General features: G+C 38.3%; 1 protein-coding gene across 2 annotated transcripts in view; it reads right to left on the reverse strand.

Moving 5' to 3' along the window:
• Positions 1 to 708: 708 nt before the first annotated feature.
• The window catches only part of LOC132104571 (sucrase-isomaltase, intestinal-like), a 75,622-nt gene continuing 53,091 nt past the window's right edge, over positions 709 to 23,239 (reverse strand). For both annotated transcript variants that reach the window (XM_059510138.1, XM_059510137.1), the window contains exons 27-48: positions 22,413 to 22,567; positions 22,070 to 22,238; positions 21,843 to 21,939; positions 19,922 to 20,034; positions 19,691 to 19,816; positions 19,258 to 19,389; positions 18,954 to 19,073; positions 14,794 to 14,856; positions 14,344 to 14,460; positions 13,347 to 13,437; positions 11,667 to 11,805; positions 11,439 to 11,572; positions 11,133 to 11,167; positions 10,297 to 10,413; positions 9,944 to 10,092; positions 7,347 to 7,431; positions 6,826 to 6,882; positions 6,528 to 6,652; positions 2,882 to 2,970; positions 2,329 to 2,378; positions 1,907 to 2,068; positions 709 to 917 (exon numbers count right to left, since the gene is read on the reverse strand). In XM_059510138.1, coding sequence (XP_059366121.1) covers positions 837 to 917; positions 1,907 to 2,068; positions 2,329 to 2,378; positions 2,882 to 2,970; positions 6,528 to 6,652; positions 6,826 to 6,882; positions 7,347 to 7,431; positions 9,944 to 10,092; positions 10,297 to 10,413; positions 11,133 to 11,167; positions 11,439 to 11,572; positions 11,667 to 11,805; positions 13,347 to 13,437; positions 14,344 to 14,460; positions 14,794 to 14,856; positions 18,954 to 19,073; positions 19,258 to 19,389; positions 19,691 to 19,816; positions 19,922 to 20,034; positions 21,843 to 21,939; positions 22,070 to 22,238; positions 22,413 to 22,567 — 2,406 coding nt within the window. In that variant the 3' untranslated portion in view covers positions 709 to 836. The remainder of the gene's footprint in view (positions 918 to 1,906; positions 2,069 to 2,328; positions 2,379 to 2,881; positions 2,971 to 6,527; positions 6,653 to 6,825; positions 6,883 to 7,346; positions 7,432 to 9,943; positions 10,093 to 10,296; positions 10,414 to 11,132; positions 11,168 to 11,438; positions 11,573 to 11,666; positions 11,806 to 13,346; positions 13,438 to 14,343; positions 14,461 to 14,793; positions 14,857 to 18,953; positions 19,074 to 19,257; positions 19,390 to 19,690; positions 19,817 to 19,921; positions 20,035 to 21,842; positions 21,940 to 22,069; positions 22,239 to 22,412; positions 22,568 to 23,239) is intronic.

Genomic DNA, 23,239 nt, shown 5'->3' on the forward strand with positions numbered 1-23,239 from the left:
ATGGAGCCTTTGAATTAAGATACAGCTAATGTTAAACAGTTTGATTTGTAATGATCTTACAGGATTTCCAAAATCACACAGTCTGCAGCAGACTTTAGGGAGGAACAGAAGCGCGCAGCTGTGAAAGAAAGGGAGGTGTGCTAGATGGAAGATGCCAGCACCACAATAATCATTTTATCTTGATCATCTGGTTTTTATAATGTTTGGAAGACAAACCTGAGCACCTTTACAATTTATTTCACAGCCCTTAAGTGAACGATTTTATTTTTAGTAACTATTAACAAAGCTTCAAAACTGTAAAACATTTCCATATTTCTCTTAAATTTTCACGGTTAAATGAAGATATACTTAGAAAGTTAATCATTGATAATAAAACTATATAGTAGTCTTTGAAACTCTACTTTCATTCTTTCCTTATTTCATCAACTGCCCAACTGTAAATAGGAACCTGCATGAAAACAAAGCATGAGTGTTCTGGATCAGCATCTGTCATCTGTTATTTCAATGTTTTCTCTAATGTACTCCAGCATACAGGCTTGATTAGCAAGACAACAGTCTCTATGTGTTTTTGAATCAGAATGATGGTTTAATGCGCCTGACTGTTTAGTGAGGTCTTCTTTGCATTTGTGCATGCAGGAAGGAAACAAAACATTTCTTCATAGATTAAATCAAATATGACCATAAAATATCAAATCAGTCACGGCCTAATTGGGGTTTAAATCACTTTATTGCAGTTTTATTGCAGCTAAACAAGTTACTAGTTGATTGAACATTAACGTAAATAATCAGTAAATAATTACTGTTGAAGCCTGTTTCCACTGATTTATGTCCAAAGTCTAAGCTGTGCTCCAGATGATCGTGAAAGGCTTCTCGATGGTGTGAGATTGTGATGTTGCATCAAACTGCAGCTCCTGAACCTGAGGCAGAGGAAGAGAAGACGAAGCATAAATCGTTTCCTAAACTGATATGATCAATAAGTTGTTACATACTTTTACATTATTTTAACTCATCAAAATCATTTAGGCAATTTTCAACTTTTTTTGTGTGTTATGAAAATAATTCAAATTCAAATATTAAAATCTTTAAAAAAATCTTTAAAAATTGCAAAAATAAATAAATAAAATACAACAACATACTGCATTTTTTTGTATTGATTTCAGGGTGAATTATGATGCGCATAAATTAAGAGCAGCAAACAAATAGTTGCATGACCTATACATAATTTTCAATTTAAAAACATACGGTAATCATTTATTAAGGCTTATTTATATTACTTAAAATATGAAGATATTTTTATATTTCTTGTATTTTCTTAGGTTAAAATATGACTAGGGCATTTTCATGAGTTCCACTCAAATATAAATGTAGATTTCAAAATGAGAACTCCACATCAATAACTTAATTTGGCAAATACATAATTTTACATTTATTAGATAATTATTAATTAGATTACAGTTTATATTTTAAACTTTAAACTTTTTATACTTTATAACTCAATTTCTTTCACACATTTCTCACTTTAAAAATTGCAATACGTTTTTTCTCTCTGTATTTGCTAGATAGAAACTCACAGTTGTGAGTTATAAATAAAAAAAATCACAATTCAGACTACTTGCTATACATTCTTCCACAATTCTGACTTTTTCCTTTTTTCAGAATTAAGAGATATAAGTCAACTTCTGAACAACAATTTTGCGATTTTATATCACACACTTCTGACTTTATATCTCACAATATTGTTAATATCTCACAATTCTGAGTAAAAAGTTAGAAATGTGAGTATATATCATGCAATTTATTTATTTTTTTACAATTATCTTTTTGCATTTAGTGGTGGAAACAAGCTTCCAAAAAATAGTTTGGATGACAGTACCAAACTAAAGTAAGTTAGCATTAAGTGTCTAACCTCAGCATTATACTTGAATTCCAGTTTGGCATCAGGCTTTCCATTCACTCGGATGATAACTTGAGTGACGGGCGCTGACACTCCCCACACCTTCACGAGCCCCAGGGTCAACCTGTCGGCCTCGGACAGACCATCTGTGAGAACTGTGCTGGTAAGAACACCCTACAAATATAATCACACAGGACAACTGTTACACAACACTATACACACATGCCTATTTACAGTATGAGCAGAACTCCTACTGCACATGAAAACAGTTGACAGTAAGTAATGCGTTTCTTTTTTTTCTTTGTGGGGAAATGTTTGTAAATACATAAGAAATGTTTCTAAACAGAGCGAGATTGACATGGATTTAATGACCACAATCTAAATAAATCTGAAAGAATTGTACACACAGCTTTCTTCAAAACACAGTAACATACCGAAGACACAGAGAAAGAGGTCAAGAGGAAACGCTTATTCTCAACAGTACCTGTAAGGAGAAACAAGAATAAGAAGATCAAGAGAACAACAGCAGTAAATCATTTTAGAATGATTTACAGAAAATAAAAAAATACAGAAAAAAACTAATACAGAAAATAATATATAGATACATATTCAGAATACTGAATGTTTTATTGTTTGCAATTCTGATAAAACCTACATTGAAATCATGTAAAAAGTAATATATCCAACACAGATTCATAAAAAAAACTTGTCTACATTTTTTATTGCAAATGTCCAAACGTTTAATATTGTAAACTAATACATTTTGACATCTCGTGATCAGCTCCATATACAGTATACAGCTTTTCTGATGTAAAAAGCTTGTTCAGTAGAGCACATAGTAAAGTGAAATATGTTAACATTATCAGCTAGTTTAAGTGTTGAGCTTAGTGATGCTTGTACAGCATTTTCATCATCAAGTTAATTCAAAACCATTACATTCCTCACTATTCCAATTACTGCACACACATACAAACATACATCACCTACCAATTCCCTCTCCGTCATCCCAGAACAAAGAACCATTTGCTGAACCTCCATCATCAAGAGCAACAAGAAGACCCATAGGATTCAGACGACTACAAGAATAAAAAAGGGAACATTACATTAGTGTTGTGGCATCACATGAACACCTACATTTAAAAGATTGTATTATGATATTTTAAAGGTTCCTAATTTTGAAAAGTTTAATTTTCTCATGAAGTGAGTTTTTTCTAGAGTAGACCAATCACAAAGTCTGTTGTGATTGGTCTACTCTGCACTGATTGGTCAGATGCTCAGTCTGTTGTGATTGGTCTACTCTGCTCTGATTGGTCAGATGCTCAGTCTGTTGTGATTGGTCTACTCTGCACTGATTGGTCAGATGCTCAGTCTGTTGTGATTGGTCTACTCTGCTCTGATTGGTCAGATGCTCAGTCTGTTGTGATTGGTCTACGCTGCACTGATTGGTCAGATGCTCAGTCTGTTGTGATTGGTCTACTCTGCTCTGATTGGTCAGATGCTCAGTCTGTTGTGATTGGTCTACTCTGCTCTGATTGGTCAGATGCTCAGTCTGTTGTGATTGGTCTACTCTGCTCTGATTGGTCAGATGCTCAGTCTGTTGTGATTGGTCTACTCTGTTCTAACTGGTCAGATGCTCAGTCTGTTGTGATTGGTCTACTCCGCACTGATTGGTCAGATGCTCAGTCTATTGTGATTGGTCTACTCTGCACTGATTGGTCCGATGCTCAGTCTGTTGTGATTGGTCTACTCTGCACTGATTGGTCAGATGCTCAGTCTGTTGTGAATGGTCTACTGTGCACTGATTGGTCAGATGCTCAGTCTGTTGTGATTGGTCTACTCTGCTCTGATTGGTCAGATGCTCAGTCTGTTGTGATTGGTCTACTCTGCGCTGATTGGTCAGATGCTCAGTCTGTTGTGATTGGTCTACTCTGCACTGATTGGTCAGATGCTCAGTCTGTTGTGATTGGTCTACTCTGTTCTAACTGGTCAGATGCTCAGTCTGTTGTGATTGGTCTACTCCGCACTGATTGGTCAGATGCTCAGTCTGTTGTGATTGGTCTACTCTGCACTGATTGGTCCGATGCTCAGTCTGTTGTGATTGGTCTACTCTGCACTGATTGGTCAGATGCTCAGTCTGTTGTGAATGGTCTACTGTGCACTGATTGGTCAGATGCTCAGTCTGTTGTGATTGGTCTACTCTGCTCTGATTGGTCAGATGCTCAGTCTGTTGTGATTGGTCTACTCTGCACTGATTGGTCAGATGCTCAGTCTGTTGTGAATGGTCTACTGTGCACTGATTGGTCAGATGCTCAGTCTGTTGTGATTGGTCTACTCTGCTCTGATTGGTCAGATGCTCAGTCTGTTGTGATTGGTCTACTCTGCACTGATTGGTCAGATGCTCAGTCTGTTGTGATTGGTCTACTCTGCACTGATTGGTCAGATGCTCGGTCTGTTGTGATTGGTCTACTCTGCACTGATTGGTCAGATGCTCAGTCTGTTGTGATTGGTCTACCCTGCTCTGACTGGTTTGATGCTCAGTCTGTTGTGATTGGTCTACTCTGCTCTGATTGGTCAGATGCTCAGTCTGTTGTGATTGGTCTACTCTGCTCTGATTGGTCAGATGCTCAGTCTGTTGTGATTGGTCTACTCTGCACTGATTGGTCAGATGCTCAGTCTGTTGTGATTGGTCTACTCTGCTCTGACTGGTCAGATGCTCAGTCTGTTGTGATTGGTCTACTCTGCTCTGACTGGTCAGATGCTCAGTCTGTTGTGATTGGTCTACTCTGCACTGATTGGTCAGATGCTCAGTCTGTTGTGATTGGTCTACTCTGCTCTGATTGGTCAGATGCTCAGTCTGTTGTGATTGGTGTACTCTGCTCTGATTGGTCAGATGCTCAGTCTGTTGTGATTGGTCTACTCTGCACTGATTTGTCAGATGCTCAGTCTGTTGTGATTGGTCTACTCTGCTCTGACTGGTCAGATGCTCAGTCTGTTGTGATTGGTCTACTCTGCACTGATTGGTCAGATGCTCAGTCTGTTGTGATTGGTCTACTCTGCACTGATTGGTCAGATGCTCAGTCTGTTGTGATTGGTCTACTCTGCTCTGATTGGTCAGATGCTCAGTCTGTTGTGATTGGTCTACTCTGCTCTGATTGGTCAGATGCTCAGTCTGTTGTGATTGGTCTACTCTGCTCTGATTGGTCAGATGCTCAGTCTGTTGTGATTGGTCTACGCTGCACTGATTGGTCAGATGCTCAGTCTGTTGTGATTGGTCTACGCTGCACTGATTGGTCAGATGCTCAGTCTGTTGTGATTGGTCTACTCTGCTCTGATTGGTGAGATGCTCACTCTGTTGTGATTGGTCTACTCTGCTCTGATTGGTCAGATGCTCAGTCTGTTGTGATTGGTCTACTCTGCACTGATTGGTCAGATGCTCAGTCTGTTGTGATTGGTCTACGCTGCACTGATTGGTCAGATGCTCAGTCTGTTGTGATTGGTCTACTCTGCTCTGATTGGTCAGATGCTCAGTCTGTTGTGATTGGTCTACTCTGCTCTGATTGGTCAGATGCTCAGTCTGTTGTGATTGGTCTACTCTGCTCTGATTGGTCAGATGCTCAGTCTGTTGTGATTGGTCTACTCTGCACTGATTGGTCAGATGCTCAGTCTGTTGTGATTGGTCTACGCTGCTCTGATTGGTCAGATGCTCAGTCTGTTGTGATTGGTCTACTCTGCACTGATTGGTTAGATGCTCAGTCTGTTGTGATTGGTCTACTCTGCTCTGATTGGTCAGATGCTCAGTCTGTTGTGATTGGTCTACTCTGCTCTGATTGGTCAGATGCTCAGTCTGTTGTGATTGGTCTACTCTGCACTGATTGGTCAGATGCTCAGTCTGTTGTGATTGGTCTACTCTGCACTGATTGTTCAGATGCTCAGTCTGTTGTGATTGGTCTACTCTGCACTGATTGGTCAGATGCTCAGTCTGTTGTGATTGGTCTACTCTGCTCTGATTGGTCAGATGCTCAGTCTGTTGTGATTGGTCTACTCTGCTCTGATTGGTCAGATGCTCAGTCTGTTGTGATTGGTCTACTCTGCTCTGATTGGTTAGATGCTCAGTCTGTTGTGATTGGACTACTCTGCTCTGATTGGTCATACACCCCATACTTTTCTTCGCTGCTTTGTACCGCCAGTCTGTCTGTGACCAGTGCCGTAGGGCTGATGGACCGGACGGCTGCTTGCCTGCGCTGGATTACCTCGACCCCCCATTTTCCGTTCCCATTTGCAAAGTTGTGTGTTTGTATTGATTATGTGCTTTGTTGCGGAGGTGTTTTTCCTGTTCTCACACTGTACTCCCAAAGTAGCATAGTCTATTAGTGTTATCTCATAGTGTTGTTGTTTTTTCTCCTCGCTTCCCTAATGTTATGCTGTATTTCTTCCTCAATTCCCTGTCTTCCTGTCCTGTCTACCCCTTGTCATATTGTATGTATGTAAGGACAGGTTGATGGCTAATTTCCCTGGTACTTGTGACTAGTGACAATAAAGGGCTACTACTACTACTACTACTACCAATGTGGACATATAAAAGATAACCTATGCAACTATAGAAAAACTGCCTCAAGTTTTTCTAAAAATGCACCTGTAGTGTGTGTTGTTTTCTGGTTTCTGCCAGGGCAGGATGTGGCCTCCTCTCACATGCAGGTTAATTTTCGATAACGGTGTATCCATATTCATGAACTGTCCTCGCACTCCAACAACTTCACCCTGGGAGATAAACCACACACCAGCAGATAAGAGAGCCCAGTATACAGAGAACAAAGCATGGCAGGTTGGATTTGTTTGGAAGCCAGCTGCATTACGACTGGTTCTTCAAGATCTCGCTAGATTTGGATGCTTTCTAATAGAGATGCTTACTTGCATGCTGATAAAATGCTTACCGTGTGGTAGTCGTACCAGCGGGCGTTTGGCACGTAGCCCCTGACCACAGTAACGCCCTTCACAAAACAAAATCAACATTAATAGAAACACCTGTCCTCTCCTTACTGACTGAACACAGCCCTATGAGAGCATCTGACTTAATAAAAGACACAAATTAATGAGAAAAAATTATATACAAAATATATATTATTAATAATAATGATATTAAATTAAAATACATATTTTAAACAATAATTAAAAAATAAGTAATATGAAAATGAGTGAACTGTATAATATATTAATAAACAATGATATATTTACTTAAATTCATTGAAATCCCTATTATATCATCCTATAAATATTTATATATTGGCTACACTGTGTTATTATTATACAATATAATTGACATTACTTATTTTAATGTTAATAAAATAAATTAAAATGATAATTGAATCCTTCTGTGTATGTGGGTCACCCACCGCACAACTTCAACAGTAATACTGGACACATTGTCTCATAGTGTGAACATAGAGGAGCTTACCGGGTCCAAAGCAGCTGTGATGAGAAGCGCAGGACCCCAGAGGAACTGCCTGTCGATGCTCCATGTGTTTTCATCTGTGACAAACCTACGGTACAGAACACAGCGCTGAGAAAAGCATCTAATCATTACTGTACACTCAGATCCTGACACCAGAGATGTAGAGCTTAACATGAAAACATCTGGTGCTCAACAAAATACTACTAATGTCTAGTTTTAAGGATATTTAAATGAGCACTTTTAACACTTTAAGAAATGGATTCTGCATAAAAGTTCATTCTGGCTCACAGGTATGATGAATTTTTACAGTCATGTCATATTCTCTGAATATCAGCTCTGGAACCGATTCACAGTTTGTCACAGAGCAACAACTGACACCATCTTTTTACACAAATACTGCTGTTATTGTGTCACAGAAGGTGTTTTATTTTTATTTTGATGAGAATATAGTTGTTCAAATATACCATATATATACCATATATATATATATATATATATATATATATCAAAAAGTGTAATGCCAATTAATAAAGAAGAATGAATAGCTAAATAAACACAAAAATAAAGAACTATATACAGAGGGGTATTGAGAACAAATCCATATATCTAATTACAAAATAAGTACAAAGGTCCTTAAAAAGGAAAAAGTTTCAAGGCTTTACAACTATTTTTTGCAATTTAAAACAAGTGTTTTAAAGTGTTTAGTACTGCTCAAATTTAAGAGAGAGAGAGATGCAGAGCAGGGCGACGCGAGGAACAGGATTGAGAACCGCTGCTTTGGAACATTAGTTTTGAAACTTGTGAATCCATTTTTACGTGCATCCCTAGTTTTCTCTTCCTCTTCTCTAATGCAGCACAACATGGCCACACCCCTTTATTGCGTGTTCCTGAGGGCACGGTTTATCTAGGTTTGTGATGTAACGGACCTGGGAAGAAGCTCATTGTAGTCCCTTACCAGCCGTTTTTGTAGGCAATAAAATGCCAGAATCTCCATTTGCATTGAACTTTTAGCTACACAACCTTGCAGATATCATTTGTGCTCAAACAGCAACATTACAAACTAACGTTAAAAAAGTGAAATCACAATCAACCACCCCTTTAAATGGTCAAATCTAGATGTACTCTTTGACCATCAACATTCATGAATGTGACATTTTCCTAATATAATAAACACATTTAGAACGAAATAAAATGTATTTTCTAATGGCCGATCATAATAAAATAAAAATAAAAATATCTTCAAATGTAATGTCAAAATCAGAAATCTCTGTACCTTAAAAAGACCTTAATATCACACCAGAATAATTTTGTACAAAAAAATGCAAATAAAAAAAGATGGCAAATAGTTTCATCATCCAATCAATATCCTTCTTAAATCTTTTTATAACCTCATACAATGAGTCATTTTAAATTATATCTCATGAATCTTATTGATGACACAGTATCTTCTGGAGACCATTAGAGCCACCTCCCAGTTAATTTCCTGGAAGTGGGAATTCCAAAACCTTTTGGCTGGGGGTATCCTAAAAGGCCGACAAATCTGTTTAAGAAAATGAATGCTGTTTTTATCTTAAGTCATGGTTAGATTTAAATCAAAAGCTGCAGCAGCCCACAGCGACTGAAGAAGACCAGAAGGTACACAATCAGTACACATCAGTCAAGATGTCTGTGTGCACAAAGCCACGGATCCCTAAACATGGCCATATCTGCAGATTAAACTTTTTTTGTGTGTGTTGAAGCATTTATTAAATTTGAACAAGCAGCTGCAAAAGACACAAGCGCAAGTGGAATACAAAAAATATGGTGACATTCATTTTCATTTATTTATGGGCAATAAATAATCATGTAGGTATATCGTGCGATAATTTGATATATTAATTATTGTGACAGGCCTAATCAGCACTCGTTGATAACAGGGTCATCATGGCCAGGGCTAGGGGCATTGGCTCTTATAGTAGTTAAACATGAGCCAGTCTCGTGTACCAAGACCCTGAGACTGACTCCATCACAGCTTTCATTAGCTAAGCTCACCAAAAGGCCCTCTGTCTGCCAAGCAAAGCAACCAATCACAATTCATTTTGTTCAGCGTCATGTTTAGGTGCATGTAAATGTAAAGATAATCTTGCTACAATAACAGCATGCAAATACTCTTGGACATATTTTTAAAGTGTTTATACTGCGAGCTTCACACAATTTACATACTTTTAAAAATCTAGCATTTATAGCTGATCCTGACACATGCACATTGTCACATTTTGTAAACACGATGGCTTTCTTCTTTCATGATGGATTTGGAGCCACAACAGATTTAAATAAGATCGAGACATGCACATTAAAAACAGAAGCTTGGTCACTGCAAAACTGTCAACTTGAGATTTAAATCTGTGGTAGTAGTTGTGCTGGAAAAGAGGGTTTTTACTGACACTGAATATACTTACACACTCAAGCCATCTAAGTGCTGTCTAAACGCAATATCACACACGTAACTGTATGCCAGCATGTTGTGATTACCTGTTGCATTCGGCCTACAGCTGTGCAGACATACAGCCATATCACACAGCTATGAAAACTACAAAACATGAGTACTGGAGTACACTCACTCATGAAGCAGAGGTCTGATCACAGTGTTTCCGTGAGCGTTAGCTTCATACATCAGTGTGTACAAATACGGTAGGAGGGTGTAGCGAATATTCAGCACATCACGAGAGATAGCAGCAAACTCTGGTCCCCAGGCCACGGGATCCTGCCTCTGAGATAAGGCACAAAAAACTCATCAGATTACAATCATTCAGCACTTCTGAAGAAAATAACAAAATATCTTCCTTTACAAAAAATTGTATACGTTTGGAACAGCTTGAGGGTGAGTAAATGACTTTTTGGGTGAATTATGCCTTAAACACTGGTCCAAAAATCTTAAATCGTTCCATAAAAAAGGTGCCATGAGTGTTCTTACTGGCATGTTTATGGTGTTGTGGTTTCTGGAGAATGGGTAGAAAGCTCCAAGCTGCATCCAACGCAGGCACATCTCATATTGTGCAGGGTTAAAGAAGCCACAGATATCAGCACCGGTCTGCAACACACATAGAAAGGGAGAGTCAGAAGAGAAAAAGACGATAGAGAGAAATATAACAATAGATCTGAAAACGTGACCACAAGAGCTAACTTCAAGAGTCAGTGTAATTGCTCCATACTAGTGTAATCCCAGCAAACACAATGTTCCTCTACCAATTATTTTTTTTTGAGAACCAAAAAATTACATTCTAGTAGTGCAGTTATAAAATATCGCTGCAGGATGTTTTTTATTTTTTTATTTTTTTATAACCTACACAGAACATTCCCTAATAGTTATTATTAGGTTATGTTGCAACCAGAAAATAACATTCAGAGTAAATATCAGAGAAAAGAGGTTAGGGGAACATTAAAATAATGTTAAAATAATGTTATACCAACCAAAACTAGCATTCTTTTTCTGTTAAGAAATTTCCCTACCTACCCAAAAACAAACCTTAACAAAATAACCGTCTAGGAACCGAAAAACGAACATTCTGATTGTGTTATTTTAACATTATTTAAACTAAAAAAACCTAATGTTCTGAGAACGTTATACTAATGTTGTGATAACGTTACAATAACGTGTTTCTGTGAGAAACATTTCCTGGCTATCTAAAAACAAACCATAAAAAATGACATTCTAGGAACCAAAACTTTTAGCTGGGATGCACCAAACTGAACTAAAGCACAAATAAAAATCAGCAGCATGTGCTGGGGCAGGACGAGAGAGACACTTACGTAAGAGATGCCAAATATGCTGAACTCCATCATGCCTGAAAGAGAGAACAAGAGGGAGTTTGGTTTTAATGTCAATAGATGTTCAGTTTATACACTGAAGTGTACAGCAGCTGTCCAACAAAATACACCATGATTTAATGGAGGATGAATTATTTATTCCTCTGATCAAAGCTGAATTACTCCAGTCTTCAGTGTCACATAATCCTTCAGAAACCATTCTAATGTGCTGATAATTTTCAGTGCTAAATATGAGCAATAGCAATGATTATCTTCTTGAAAAGCACTAAATAATAAGCTCCATCATACCTATGATGGACTTGAGAAGCTGGTCCCAGGCAGAGTAGTTGTCTCCCAGCCAATGTCCTGCCCAGCGACCACTAGACGGATATGTTGAACGGGTAATTACAACACCTCTCTTTCCAGTGGCACTAAGCAAAGCACTGTAAAATGTACATTACACACAGCAATTAAAAGTCATTCAAGAACAACTGAAAAATAAATATACAAGTGAATATGGAGGACTAGAAAACTCACTCATAAGTAGGTTTCGTGTGAGACCAGCCATATAAGTTGTGGACATCATAATGCTTGACGCGTGTGCCATCAGCCAGGATCTGCTCGCTGTTCATGCATAAAGTCTTATGGTTTAGGCCTCTGTACATAGACTCCAGAGCTGGGAAAAGGTCACACACATACATAGGGCAGGTTCATTTTGGACAGAAAGTGCTAAATACAGATGTTAGGGCTGCTTCCTTAATACTCAACGAGAAGAGGCTTAGATAAGAATAGAAGAATCCAAATGCTTGCCTATCATTCATCAACCTCAAATATGGCTTATAATTTCACATTTTTTTTATCCTTTATTATTATTGAACAGTAAGGAGCAAACAGGAAGTGAAGTGGGAGTGAGAGAGGGGAACAGGATCCGAACCTCGGGATACCCGAGGTGCTAAAGGGCTATATGTAAAATATTCTACCAAGTGGTAGCAACTTTACATGGCCACTCGCCCCGATATCAACCTAGATAAATGTGCATTATTAGACACATTTTTAGGTGTTTTCACAACTAAATCATGTGCTTTTGGAAAATAAAGTAAACAAACTGGATGCGCTTTCTGCTGTCTCTGTCGTTTCCTGTCTAATTGCTGCAGAGTGGTTTGTTATTGTAGCTCTGCTTCTGAATTTCTCTTACTTTCACTCTCTGTTGCCTAAAGTGATAAAATATAAACTTAATTTCAACCAGACATCCGATATTATCTATCAGTGTAATTTGACTAATCTGACCGTTCAAATTTAAAATTTATGCCTACAGCGTGTTAGCGTTCCTTAGCCATTTAGCTTGACATTTAGCTTATATTTGCGTCTATTATAGTTTTCTTTTTTATATTGCCTTGTTTCTTTTCTCTCTTGCACTGTTTTTCACGAGTTCATAAAACAGTGGTATTTCAGAATCACTCTTCAATCACAGTAAGGGCTTCTTCTCCTGCTATTGTTGTTTGCACTGCTTGCCACATGTACAGTTTATCGCTCTCTTTCGGTGACAAGGGATTCACATCTGATAAAGGCAGGCAAATACTTAGGCTGACAGAGAAAGTTTCAGAATTAGAGACACGCATCCAAACTTTAATTGAGGACAGTAAGAATTGAACTGCTAGTTCATCTGGTCAGAGGAGAACTGGCCCCTTGACTGTTTTTTTCTCCATTCGTTTAACCGATGGAGTTTTGGTTCCTTGCTGCTGTTGCCTCTGGTTAACTTAGTTGGGGACACTTAATTACCAGTGAATTTGTTGACTTGATTGCACAGATACTATTTAAACCAAACTGAGCTGGATGATGATATCACTGAATACAATGATGAATTGTCTTCTTGCTTTATTGACACACTATTTTCCTATTTAATGCTGTTCAGTTGCTTTGTTGCAATCTACATTGTTAAAAGCGCTATATAAACAAAGGTGACTTGACCTGACTTTGTGACCTGGAGCGCATCACAAAAATGAACCAAAATTCAGACATGAGAAATTTATTTACAGAAACCTTAGAATGTCTAAAACAAATACTCTCCGATTATGAAAGAATTAGAATAACTCCTTGCTATTTTCTCTGACACATTCATAGTCATTATGTCTGCCAGTGCCACTTGAGTGTGAAAAAGTATTCAGCATTCATTAGTCAACTAGTGGCCCATTACACATCACACTCATAAGAACTCACGGGGCATGTATGGAGGGTTTTCCAAAGCGGGATCCCCTAGACATTTCTCTCCGACAGTGCCATGCACGAAACTGGCTGGCTCATTCATGTCCTTCAGAAAGAAAAACACAGTGACAGTGTCATCAAATGAAATCGGAAGAAAGAAAGTGGTGATATGCAACGGAGCATAAAATGGGGTGTGGCTATGTTAAAGGGGTCATCAAATACCCATTTTCCACCAGTTGATATGATTCTTTACGGTCTTAATGAAAAGTCTGCAACATACTTTGAAAAGAGTTGTTTTTGACAGGTTTTTACTCTACAGTTGCAAAATTTTAACCAGAGCAAGTCATTTTCTTGCAATCCGCTTTAAATGCAAATGACCTCTGCTGATCCCATCCCTCTCTTCTGAGCCGCTCTCTGAGGGACTGTTTGTTTAAGCCAAATACATTGTCAAACTTTCTAATTAGCACATTATTAGGAAAGACAACTTGCAAAGATTCATAAAAGAGTTAGGCTTATGGTAGAGAAATGAACATTGTGGTGTTGGTGTTGTTCATGCTCCCCCAAAACTTGCAACATCTGTGGCATTGTGCTTTGTGATGAAACTGCACATTTTAGGCCAGCCTAAGGCACACCTGTGCAATAATCGTGCTAAACAGCATCTTGATATGCCACACCTGTGAGGTGGATGGATTATCTCGGCAAAGGAGAAGTGCTCACTAACACAGATTTACAACGATTTGTGAACAATATTTGAGAGAAACAGGCCTTTTGTGTACATAGAAAAAGTCTTAGATATTTGATGTCAGCTCACGAAAAATGGGGGCAAAATCAAACGTTTTGCATTCATAATTTTGTTCAGTGTCCTTTAAGCTTTAAAAACTTGTTTCAAACTTTCTGGTCTGGCTTTCTCAACCCAACTTCAAAGTCTGGCTTGACAAACTTTTTTATTTAGTTAATGAAATTGCTTTACTTTTCATTTCAACATGAAAAATGACAAAAACAAAGCACTCACGATCCAAAGTCCATCAAACTTAATGACGTTGTTGTAAAAGTCTTTAATCTGCTGTGTCCACCACTCTGCTGTACTGCTCTTGAAGAAGTCAGGGAACGCCACAAAAGCTCTAAATCGCTGAAAGTTTAAATGAAAGAAACGTTAGATAAGACAAGGTGAATACTGGATAATACTTGTTTATTATCTGTTTAAATGGTACATGCAGTGGGTGATATATCATAGTATTAATATATGCTCATTGGCTGATGGTGTGTGTTTTGCATGCTAATTGGTTGATATTATCAATGATAAACTCTCTTGACTGCATTTGTAATTATAGCCCACTGTACTAATGATATATAGGAGAACAAGAGAAAAGACTAACGGTTATCTGATTAACAAGAAACCAAAAGAAAAAGAAAGTGACATATAGAGAAAGATAATGAAACAGAACGAGAGAGAAGCAGATACCTCAACTTGAGTATCCCAGTCCAAAGAATTGTCCACAGTAATATTGGGATAATCAGGCCACACCTACGACACATATAAACAACAGCTAAAATCAGTGCTTTTGTCTAAAATTAAAGGACCATTCCAGCTTTCAGTACATGTCCTCATCATATCGTATATGTCTTAAAACATCAGGTTCTATAATCAAAACGCTCCCAACAAATCACCAAATCTCTTAAACTAATGTTGCCTTCTCAATGAAGTCTCCCGCTTTAACTTCACTTAACTCTGAACCCTGAATTCTGAATATAGTTCAGTCAATAGAATTCTGTTTTCTATTGACTGAACTATTCGTCTTCCAGTGGTTTTTCTAGTTTAAGACTTGCCAAATGCATCATACAAAAACAAGGACTTCATCTTCTAAGAAGTAGCATCAGGAGAAAACAACACAGAGCAAAACAAAGTATTAGCAATGGATGTGATAAATTCAGTGCTGTTTTGAGGTATCATTTGGTTTGTTTCACTAAAAAAAATCTGTCCTGTTTGAGGGAATTATAGAAATTGGTATCATGATATTAAAATAAAAATATTAAATATAGCTGCAAACAACAATTATTGGGGTTCAAGCGCTTTAAGGTTTTTAAGCAATGTGAAAAAAGTAATGGGCTTTCTTTAGCAACCATGTAAACACATATGTCAAAGAGGGAAAAGACAACCAATGAGGAATAAAGGATATGTATTTGTTTTAATGCTTTTTAACAGTTATCGAGGTTAAGCCAAAAACCTAGAACTAGTTCGCTAAAGCTGATTTTTGTAATAATCTCCAATGTTTGATGAAGATTCAATTGACAAGTTGCTCAGTACAAGGAGTTCTACTATGCGATATGATCGTTGAATACCCTAAAATTTTAACAGATCAGCAAGTGAATCTGAGGCATCTATCTTGTCAATCTTGGGCAATCTTGATGGTTTGGAAGTTAGGATCTATTGTGTACTTTTTGCCGCTGTACCCCTCCTCCCCCCAAAGCAATCTAACAGTTACAATAGGGTTTTGACGCTACGCATTTGAAGCCCTAATTTAAAAACTCAGTTTTATGTAAAAGCAATAGCAAATGCAACCTCCGTTCCAAACCACCCAGCTCTGAGCAGGAACCGAAACCTGGTCACCAGCATGGGAGGTGGCCACATTAACAAGGACTCCAAAGTCTGCGGTTTGAACCCCACTTGGAGCAGGGTGAGTGTATGGAGGCCAGCCAGTGCGAGTTTTGTATGTAAACCTCACTTCCTTATTCTCAAGAGGCATGCTAGACTTTGTGGTCTTTAGTGTCTTTGTTAGCAGGTTCGAGTCCTGCTTGTTTGCTGGTTTTCTGCATAAATTGGACATGTAATGTGATCTGATCTTCACCAAAGTCACAAATATCAACAAACACGATATTTCTAAGCTGATCAAACACAAACGGTCATGATCTTTCATGACTTTATTGAACACACCCATTAAACATACAAAGTGATGGTGGAAAAGGTAAGTGAAACAGTCTTTTAATAACTGGTTGAAACAGGTTTGGCAGCAATAACTTCAAGCAAGCCCTTCCTGTAGCTGTGAATTATACCTGCACAACATTGGACCAATTTTCCAAACAGAACTGCTTCAGCTCACTCATATTTTTAAGACATCTGGTGTGGATTGCTCTCTTGAGGTCATTCCACAGATTCTCTATTGGGTTGAGGTCTGGGCTTTGACCCCAAAAGGTGAACTTTATGTGTTCAAAACCATTTTTTAGTAGATTTACTTCAATGTTTATAGTCATTATCATGCTGCATCACCCAGCTTCTCCTGAGCTTCACAGCCACATTGAGATTATCCTGTAGGATATCCTGATAAACTTGGGAATTCATTTTCACCTCCACAATGACAAGCGGTCCAGATCCATAGGAAGAAAAGTAGTCCCAAATCCCTGTTACCCTAGGGTCTTTCTTATCTCATTGAGCATTGACCCAGCAGGCTGGGTGTTCACTTCTATTGGGAGTATTAACAGCACCATATTGTCTCCATTTATAGACAATTTGTCTACAACCCGAATTCCGGAAAAGTTGGGATGTTTTTTAAATTTTAATAAAATGAAAACTAAAAGACTTTCAAATCACATGAGCCAATATTTTATTCACAATAGAACATAGATAACATAGCAAATGTTTAAACTGAGAAAGTTTACAATTTTATGCACAAAATGAGCTCATTTCAATTTTGATTTCTGCTACAGGTCTCAAAATAGTTGGGATGGGGCATGTTTACCATGGTGTAGCATCTCCTTTTCTTTTCAAAACAGTTTGAAGACGTCTGGGCATTGAGGCTATGAGTTGCTGGAGTTTTGCTGTTGGAATTTGGTCCCATTCTTGCCTTATTTAGATTTCCAGCTGCTGAAGAGTTCATGGTCGTCTTTGACGTATTTTTCGTTTAATGATGCGCCAAATGTTCTCTATAGGTGAAAGATCTGGACTGCAGGCAGGCCAGGTTAGCACCCTGACTCTTCTACGACGAAGCCATGCTGTTGTTATAGCTGCAGTATGTGGTTTTGCATTGTCCTGCTGAAATAAACAAGGCCTTCCCTGAAATAGACGTTGTTTGGAGGGAAGCATATGTTGCTCTAAAACCTTTATATACCTTTCAGCATTCACAGAGCCTTCCAAAACATGCAAGCTGCCCATACCGTATGCACTTATGCACCCCCATACCATCAGAGATGCTGGCTTTTGAACTGAACGCTGATAACATGCTGGAAGGTCTCCCTCCTCTTTAGCCCGGAGGACACGGCGTCCGTGATTTCCAACAAGAATGTCAAATTTGGACTCTTCTGACCATAAAACACTATTCCACTTTGAAATAGTCCATTTTAAATGAGCCTTGGCCCACAGGACACGACGGCGCTTCTGGACCATGTTCACATATGGCTTCCTTTTTGCATGATAGAGCTTTAGTTGGCATCTGCTGATGGCACGGCGGATTGTGTTTACCGACAGTGGTTTCTGAAAGTATTCCTGGGCCCATTTAGTAATGTCATTGACACAATCATGCCCATGAGTGATGCAGTGTCATCTGAGAGCCCGAAGACCACGGGCATCCAATAATTTACACTCCCTTACGCACAGAGATTTCTCCAGTTTCTCTGAATCTTTTGATGATGTTATGCACTGTAGATGATGAGATTTGCAAAGCCTTTGCAATTTGACGTTGAGGAACATTGTTTTTAAAGTTTTTCACAATTTTTTTACGCAGTCTTTCACAGATTGGAGAGCCTCTGCCCATCTTTACTTCTGAGAGACTCTGCTTCTCTAAGACAAAGCTTTTATAGCTAATCATGTTACAGACCTGATATCAATTAACTTAATTAATCACTAGATGTTCTCCCAGCTGAATCTTTTCAAAACTGCTTGCTTTTTTAGCCATTTGTTGCCCCCGTGCCAACTTTTTTGAGACCTGTAGCAGGCATTAAATTTTAAATGAGCTAATTAAGTGGATAAAAGTGTAAAATTTCTCAGTTTAAACATTTGCTACGTTATCTATGTTCTATTGTGAATAAAATATTGGCTCATGTGATTTGAAATTCCTTTAGTTTTCATTTTATTAAAATTTAAAAAACGTCCCAACTTTTCCGGAATTCGGGTTGTAACAGTGGACTGATGAATATCTAAAGTCTTTGAGATTACTATGTAACACTTTCCAACTGCATGCATATCAACAACTCTTGATCGTAGGTCTTCTGAGATCTCTTTATGTGAGGCATTGCTCACATCAGCCAATGCTGCTTGTGAATACACACTGACATTATTTGGGTGTTTATATAAGGCAATTTAGTAATTTAGCTGTTTAAACTACACCTTTATTCTCGTTTCATTCATTGAAATCCTGGTTTGCCAACACCTGACTCCAGTTGGCATTTAGTTACAGCAGAAGCCTAGTGTTTCACTTACTTTTCCCACCATCACTTTGTATGTTTAACAGGTATGTTCAATAAAGATATGAAAGATGACTGTTTGTGTTTGATCAACTTTTTGATAATCCATTTTTGTGACCGGTGAAAATCAAATCAAATTTCATGATCAATTTTTGCAGAAAATCAGAAAATGTAATTGATTCACTTAATTTTTCTTGCAACTCTATTTTCTTCTTATGTTTGTCATACCTTTCCCCACACAATGTCATTGCTGAGCTCGGGAGGCCATTTGATGAAAATGTCTTTTTCAATCCCGGTATCAAATGCAGGGTAGGAGCCTTTTGTCTCATTGGCCGCTATTGCCGGGTCCTGAAGCACACAATCAAATAAAGCATGTAGTTTTGGTACAGAAAACATTTCACTGCATGTTTTTAGACAGCATAAGAAAAGCATATTGTACATCGATCTATATGTTTAAGCTCTGTTTATATTACAACATCTTTTACCATTTTATAGAAACAACTTTTTCCAAGTAATAGAGAATTTTTCGCACCAAAATGAAGATGAAGCGCATTCCCTCAGCCCTCATGTCGTCCACCAGAGCAGGCAGTCCCTTGAAGTTCACTTTGTCCAGTGTAAAGTCCATCTGTCTCTCCATATAGTCAATGTCTGCATATTGAATATCCTTTGAGGAAAGGTCAAATATTATGATCATTGAACCTAAATGTGAAGTTCCAAGGTGATTGAGTAATTTAGTGAAAACTTAGCAATGCTTTGGTTTGAAACATTTAATTCTGCAGATGAGGGGAGAATGATGTAGAATCTTGTGAGTGGTTGCTATGCAGTCGCTAGGTGGTTATTTACAGGCCCAAATCAAAATTCTATGGAATATTTTCACAATTTGATGGTGTGCCTGTCAAAAATCATCAAAAAAAATATTTGAGATTGAAAAACACATTCACACACTAAACAATGAGATTGCTTACATAAGGAATTTTAGCAGCTTTCATGTCTCTGTAAAGATCTGCGATCTCTGCATCGTTGGAATAGCCGTAACGACAAAGCTGGAACCCGAGCGACCAATAGGCTGGAAGAACCGGGCGGCCTATCATCTGTCAAACAAAATGAACAAACCCAAGAGAAAATTATTTTACATTTCATGCAAATGTATTTTAAAACATAAATATTCAAGTGACTTAAGATAATCTAATGGTCACCTCAGTGTACTGCTGAACCACAGCTTCTGGAGTGGGTCCCATCACCATGTAGAAGTCCAGGATTCCTCCGACGGTTCGGTAGGTCAGAGCTGGAGTAGGCAGGAAGGTCACATCTAAAAGAGCAAAACATGAAACAAAAGAGAAAACAATGTCATTATCCCTGTGACTGTCAGGGTGTGAATGCGTCACCTCAGTTTTTCTTTTCTTTTTTCTTTTCTTTTATACACCTGCACGTACGGTCTCTTAACTGCAATAATTAGTGTAAATGCTACCTATCATATAGGGATGCGACATACCATCACAGCACTCATATAAGGTCTTTCAGTATTATCACCAGCTTTGAGTTGCTCGGTAGTTAATTAAATTTCAAATTCGGCAAGGAAAAAACCATTGTCACTACGAATCAGGAATTTCCCCAATGTACTCACTGTTTCATTGATTATAAGTAACTGTTTCGTAAGTAGCATTGGTTCATGCATTGCTATATTAAATATATGGACTCCATGAGTTAAAAGACAGAGGGTGTACTCATACTTGGCAATCTTAACCATGCCAGATCACGTTTGACCCCCAAAGTCCCCCAAAAGCCCAGTTCATTTGACTAGTGTGAACACTCCATGCTGTGCTTGGGCATGGTTCGTTCAGCCTTCCCCCAACCCGATTGGAAGAGGTGGGCAACAGCATGGTACAGTTGAGTTTGGGTGTGGTACGCATGTAGTGTGAGAGCTAACTGCGCCGGAGAACGGAACAGCTACTATTTTGTGTGCTCTACTGCCATAATCATGCTTGGGCTCAGTTCAAGGCAACCGTGCCTAGTATGAGTACACCCTTAAGAACCCTTAAGTTAGATAGGATCTTCACTCCCCACATGAAGAAGGGTTAAGAGATCAAGCTTCACATCCCAGTTGGATATGTTTCGCTCTCCATTCATCTCTGAATGTCTTCAGGAAGCTAAGCTAAGTTCCTTTAATACTCTCGGATTATTGGCAACATTCTTGCTAAGGCTTTCCATCTTGCTTAGCACAAGAATTTTACTGAAATTACTAAATGAGTCTAAGCTTATGTGGTCATACTGATTGTGTGCCTTACTTATCTGATTGTATATTGGGAGCACACTTGTTCCTAAGCTCTCTGGTTGTTATTTGGAGCATGTTTGTTCTGAGGCTGATTAAGTTTTCAGGTTTGGCAACATACTCGTTAGGTCATCTGGTTAAGGACAACAGGCTTGTGGCTAGGGCTTATGTGGGTTTTGGAAACATTCTTGTTTCATTCAATGGGTAAGGGCTATATGCTTGTTACTTAAGGCTTGATATTTTCACTGTCATTTTGTGTTGGGGGATATGGCATATGGTTTTGTTTTGGGGGATTATTGCTGCTCTCCCTGCTCTTATCCATGCTAGGCTACATGGATGCGCAGGGAGTTCTTGCCCAGAACAGAACCATACCACCAATCCAAACTGTATGCTAATTGCCAGTCATCTTTGATGATAGTGGTCCTGACATAATTTTTTATTTTATTTTTTTATAATATGGAAATGAGAATTAGGGGTAGAAGAGCCTAATTTGTTATAGATATAATTGTGCAATGCAAAATTTCTTTATACGTCTTTACCTATACAAAACACGTGTAATAAAACTTTCAAAAATTTTAACCTTCTTTCTAAATTATATGGACAATATTACAGAAAACGGTAGAAAGTAATTATAATAAATCATATTTTTACTAAATCGAGTTTTTTTTTTACAACTTTTAAGTAATTGGCCGGTAATTTATTCATTTTGAAAGTGTCTTCTTTGCTTTTGTACATTAACAAGCTGCCAACTAGACCAGTTCAAACCATCAAACCAAATCTAAGGCTAGTTTTAAATTGATCCTATTCTCCAAAATAGGGTTTGGCAAGTGACTGTGTGGTTTGCTCACCCATGGCATTGCTGTTGAGCAGGAGGACGCCGTGAGCATTTTTTGATTTCTCCAGACCCATGTAGAAGGGATGGAGTCCATAACTGTTCAGCTTATACTATAGATGAGGAGAAACATAACTGAGTTCAAGTTTGTGATGCAATTTCAGTTTTCCAGATAATGTAAACTGCAGGTGTCATATCACACAGGAAGGCTTATAAAACATCACCAGTAGTTGTGCCACTCACCCCTGGAGGCTGGTCTTTGGCAAACAGGCCATATTTGTGATAGCTGAGGTCATGGTTGTAGCTAGGGTGCTCTGTTTCACCAAAACCATAGACGTAGTTTGAGGGGAGGAGCGTGGAGATCTCAAGGAGCTGATCAGAGAATGTGAACCCTGGCACGGCAGAGTCCCATCTAGAAAAAAATAAAAAAGATTCAACAAAACACTGAGAACAGTTCTGACTTCCTTTGATGAAGGAGGCAAACCATGCTTTTATAGTCCTAAAACATTGGAAACTAAAGTCAAACTACCACAAAAGAACCTCTCTGGACTATATGTTACCAGAATAATTCAGCTGTATTACTCACATGATTTCTTCTGTTTCCTTTCTGATGACTTGGATCCCGAAAGGCTTGTTCTTGATCTTAACCCTATACAGTCTTTTATTTTCATCGGTCTCTGGCATGCCGGGCAGGTCGAGGGGAATGGGGACCTCGTAGCGTGCATTGCTTGGGTCAAAGATCTATATGAAGGAGACCAAAATCGATCTTAATCTCAGTCGTAAATGTATTAATTTAATAACTTAAAGGGATAGTTCCCCCAAAAATGAAAATTACCTGTAATTCCCTGTAACCATCCTTGGTTCATATGACTTTCCTCTTTCAGACAAACACAATGGGAGTTATTTGAAAATGTATCCTGGCTCTTCCAGTCTTTATAATGGGAGTGAATGGGGGATGAGATTTTGAAGCTCAAAAAAAGTTCATCCATGGATCATAAAATGACTCCAAACGGCTCTGGGGGTTTACTAAAGGCCTTCGGAAGCAAATCAATGGGTTTGTGTAAGAAAGTTATCCTTTTTAAAACTTTATAAAGCAAAACATCCAGTTTTTGTTGATAGTTTAAATATGGTAATTTTTCTTACAAAAACCCATAGATTCATGCCAGAAGACCTTTAGTAACCCCTTGGAGTCTTGTGGAGCAGTTTTAAGAGGGATGGACGCACTTTTTTGATCTTCAAAATCTCAAACCCCGTTCACTGCCATTATGAAGCTTGGAAGAGCCAGGATAAATTTTATTAAAACTCTTGTTTGTGCTCGTCTGAAAGAAAAAAGTCATTTACACCTAGGATGGCTTGCAGGTGATAAAATCATGGGGTAATATTCATTTTTGGGTGAACGATCCCTTTAAGTCC

This window comes from Carassius carassius, chromosome 25, assembly GCF_963082965.1.
Source record: "Carassius carassius chromosome 25, fCarCar2.1, whole genome shotgun sequence".
In the NCBI taxonomy this organism is placed as follows: domain Eukaryota; kingdom Metazoa; phylum Chordata; class Actinopteri; order Cypriniformes; family Cyprinidae; genus Carassius; species Carassius carassius.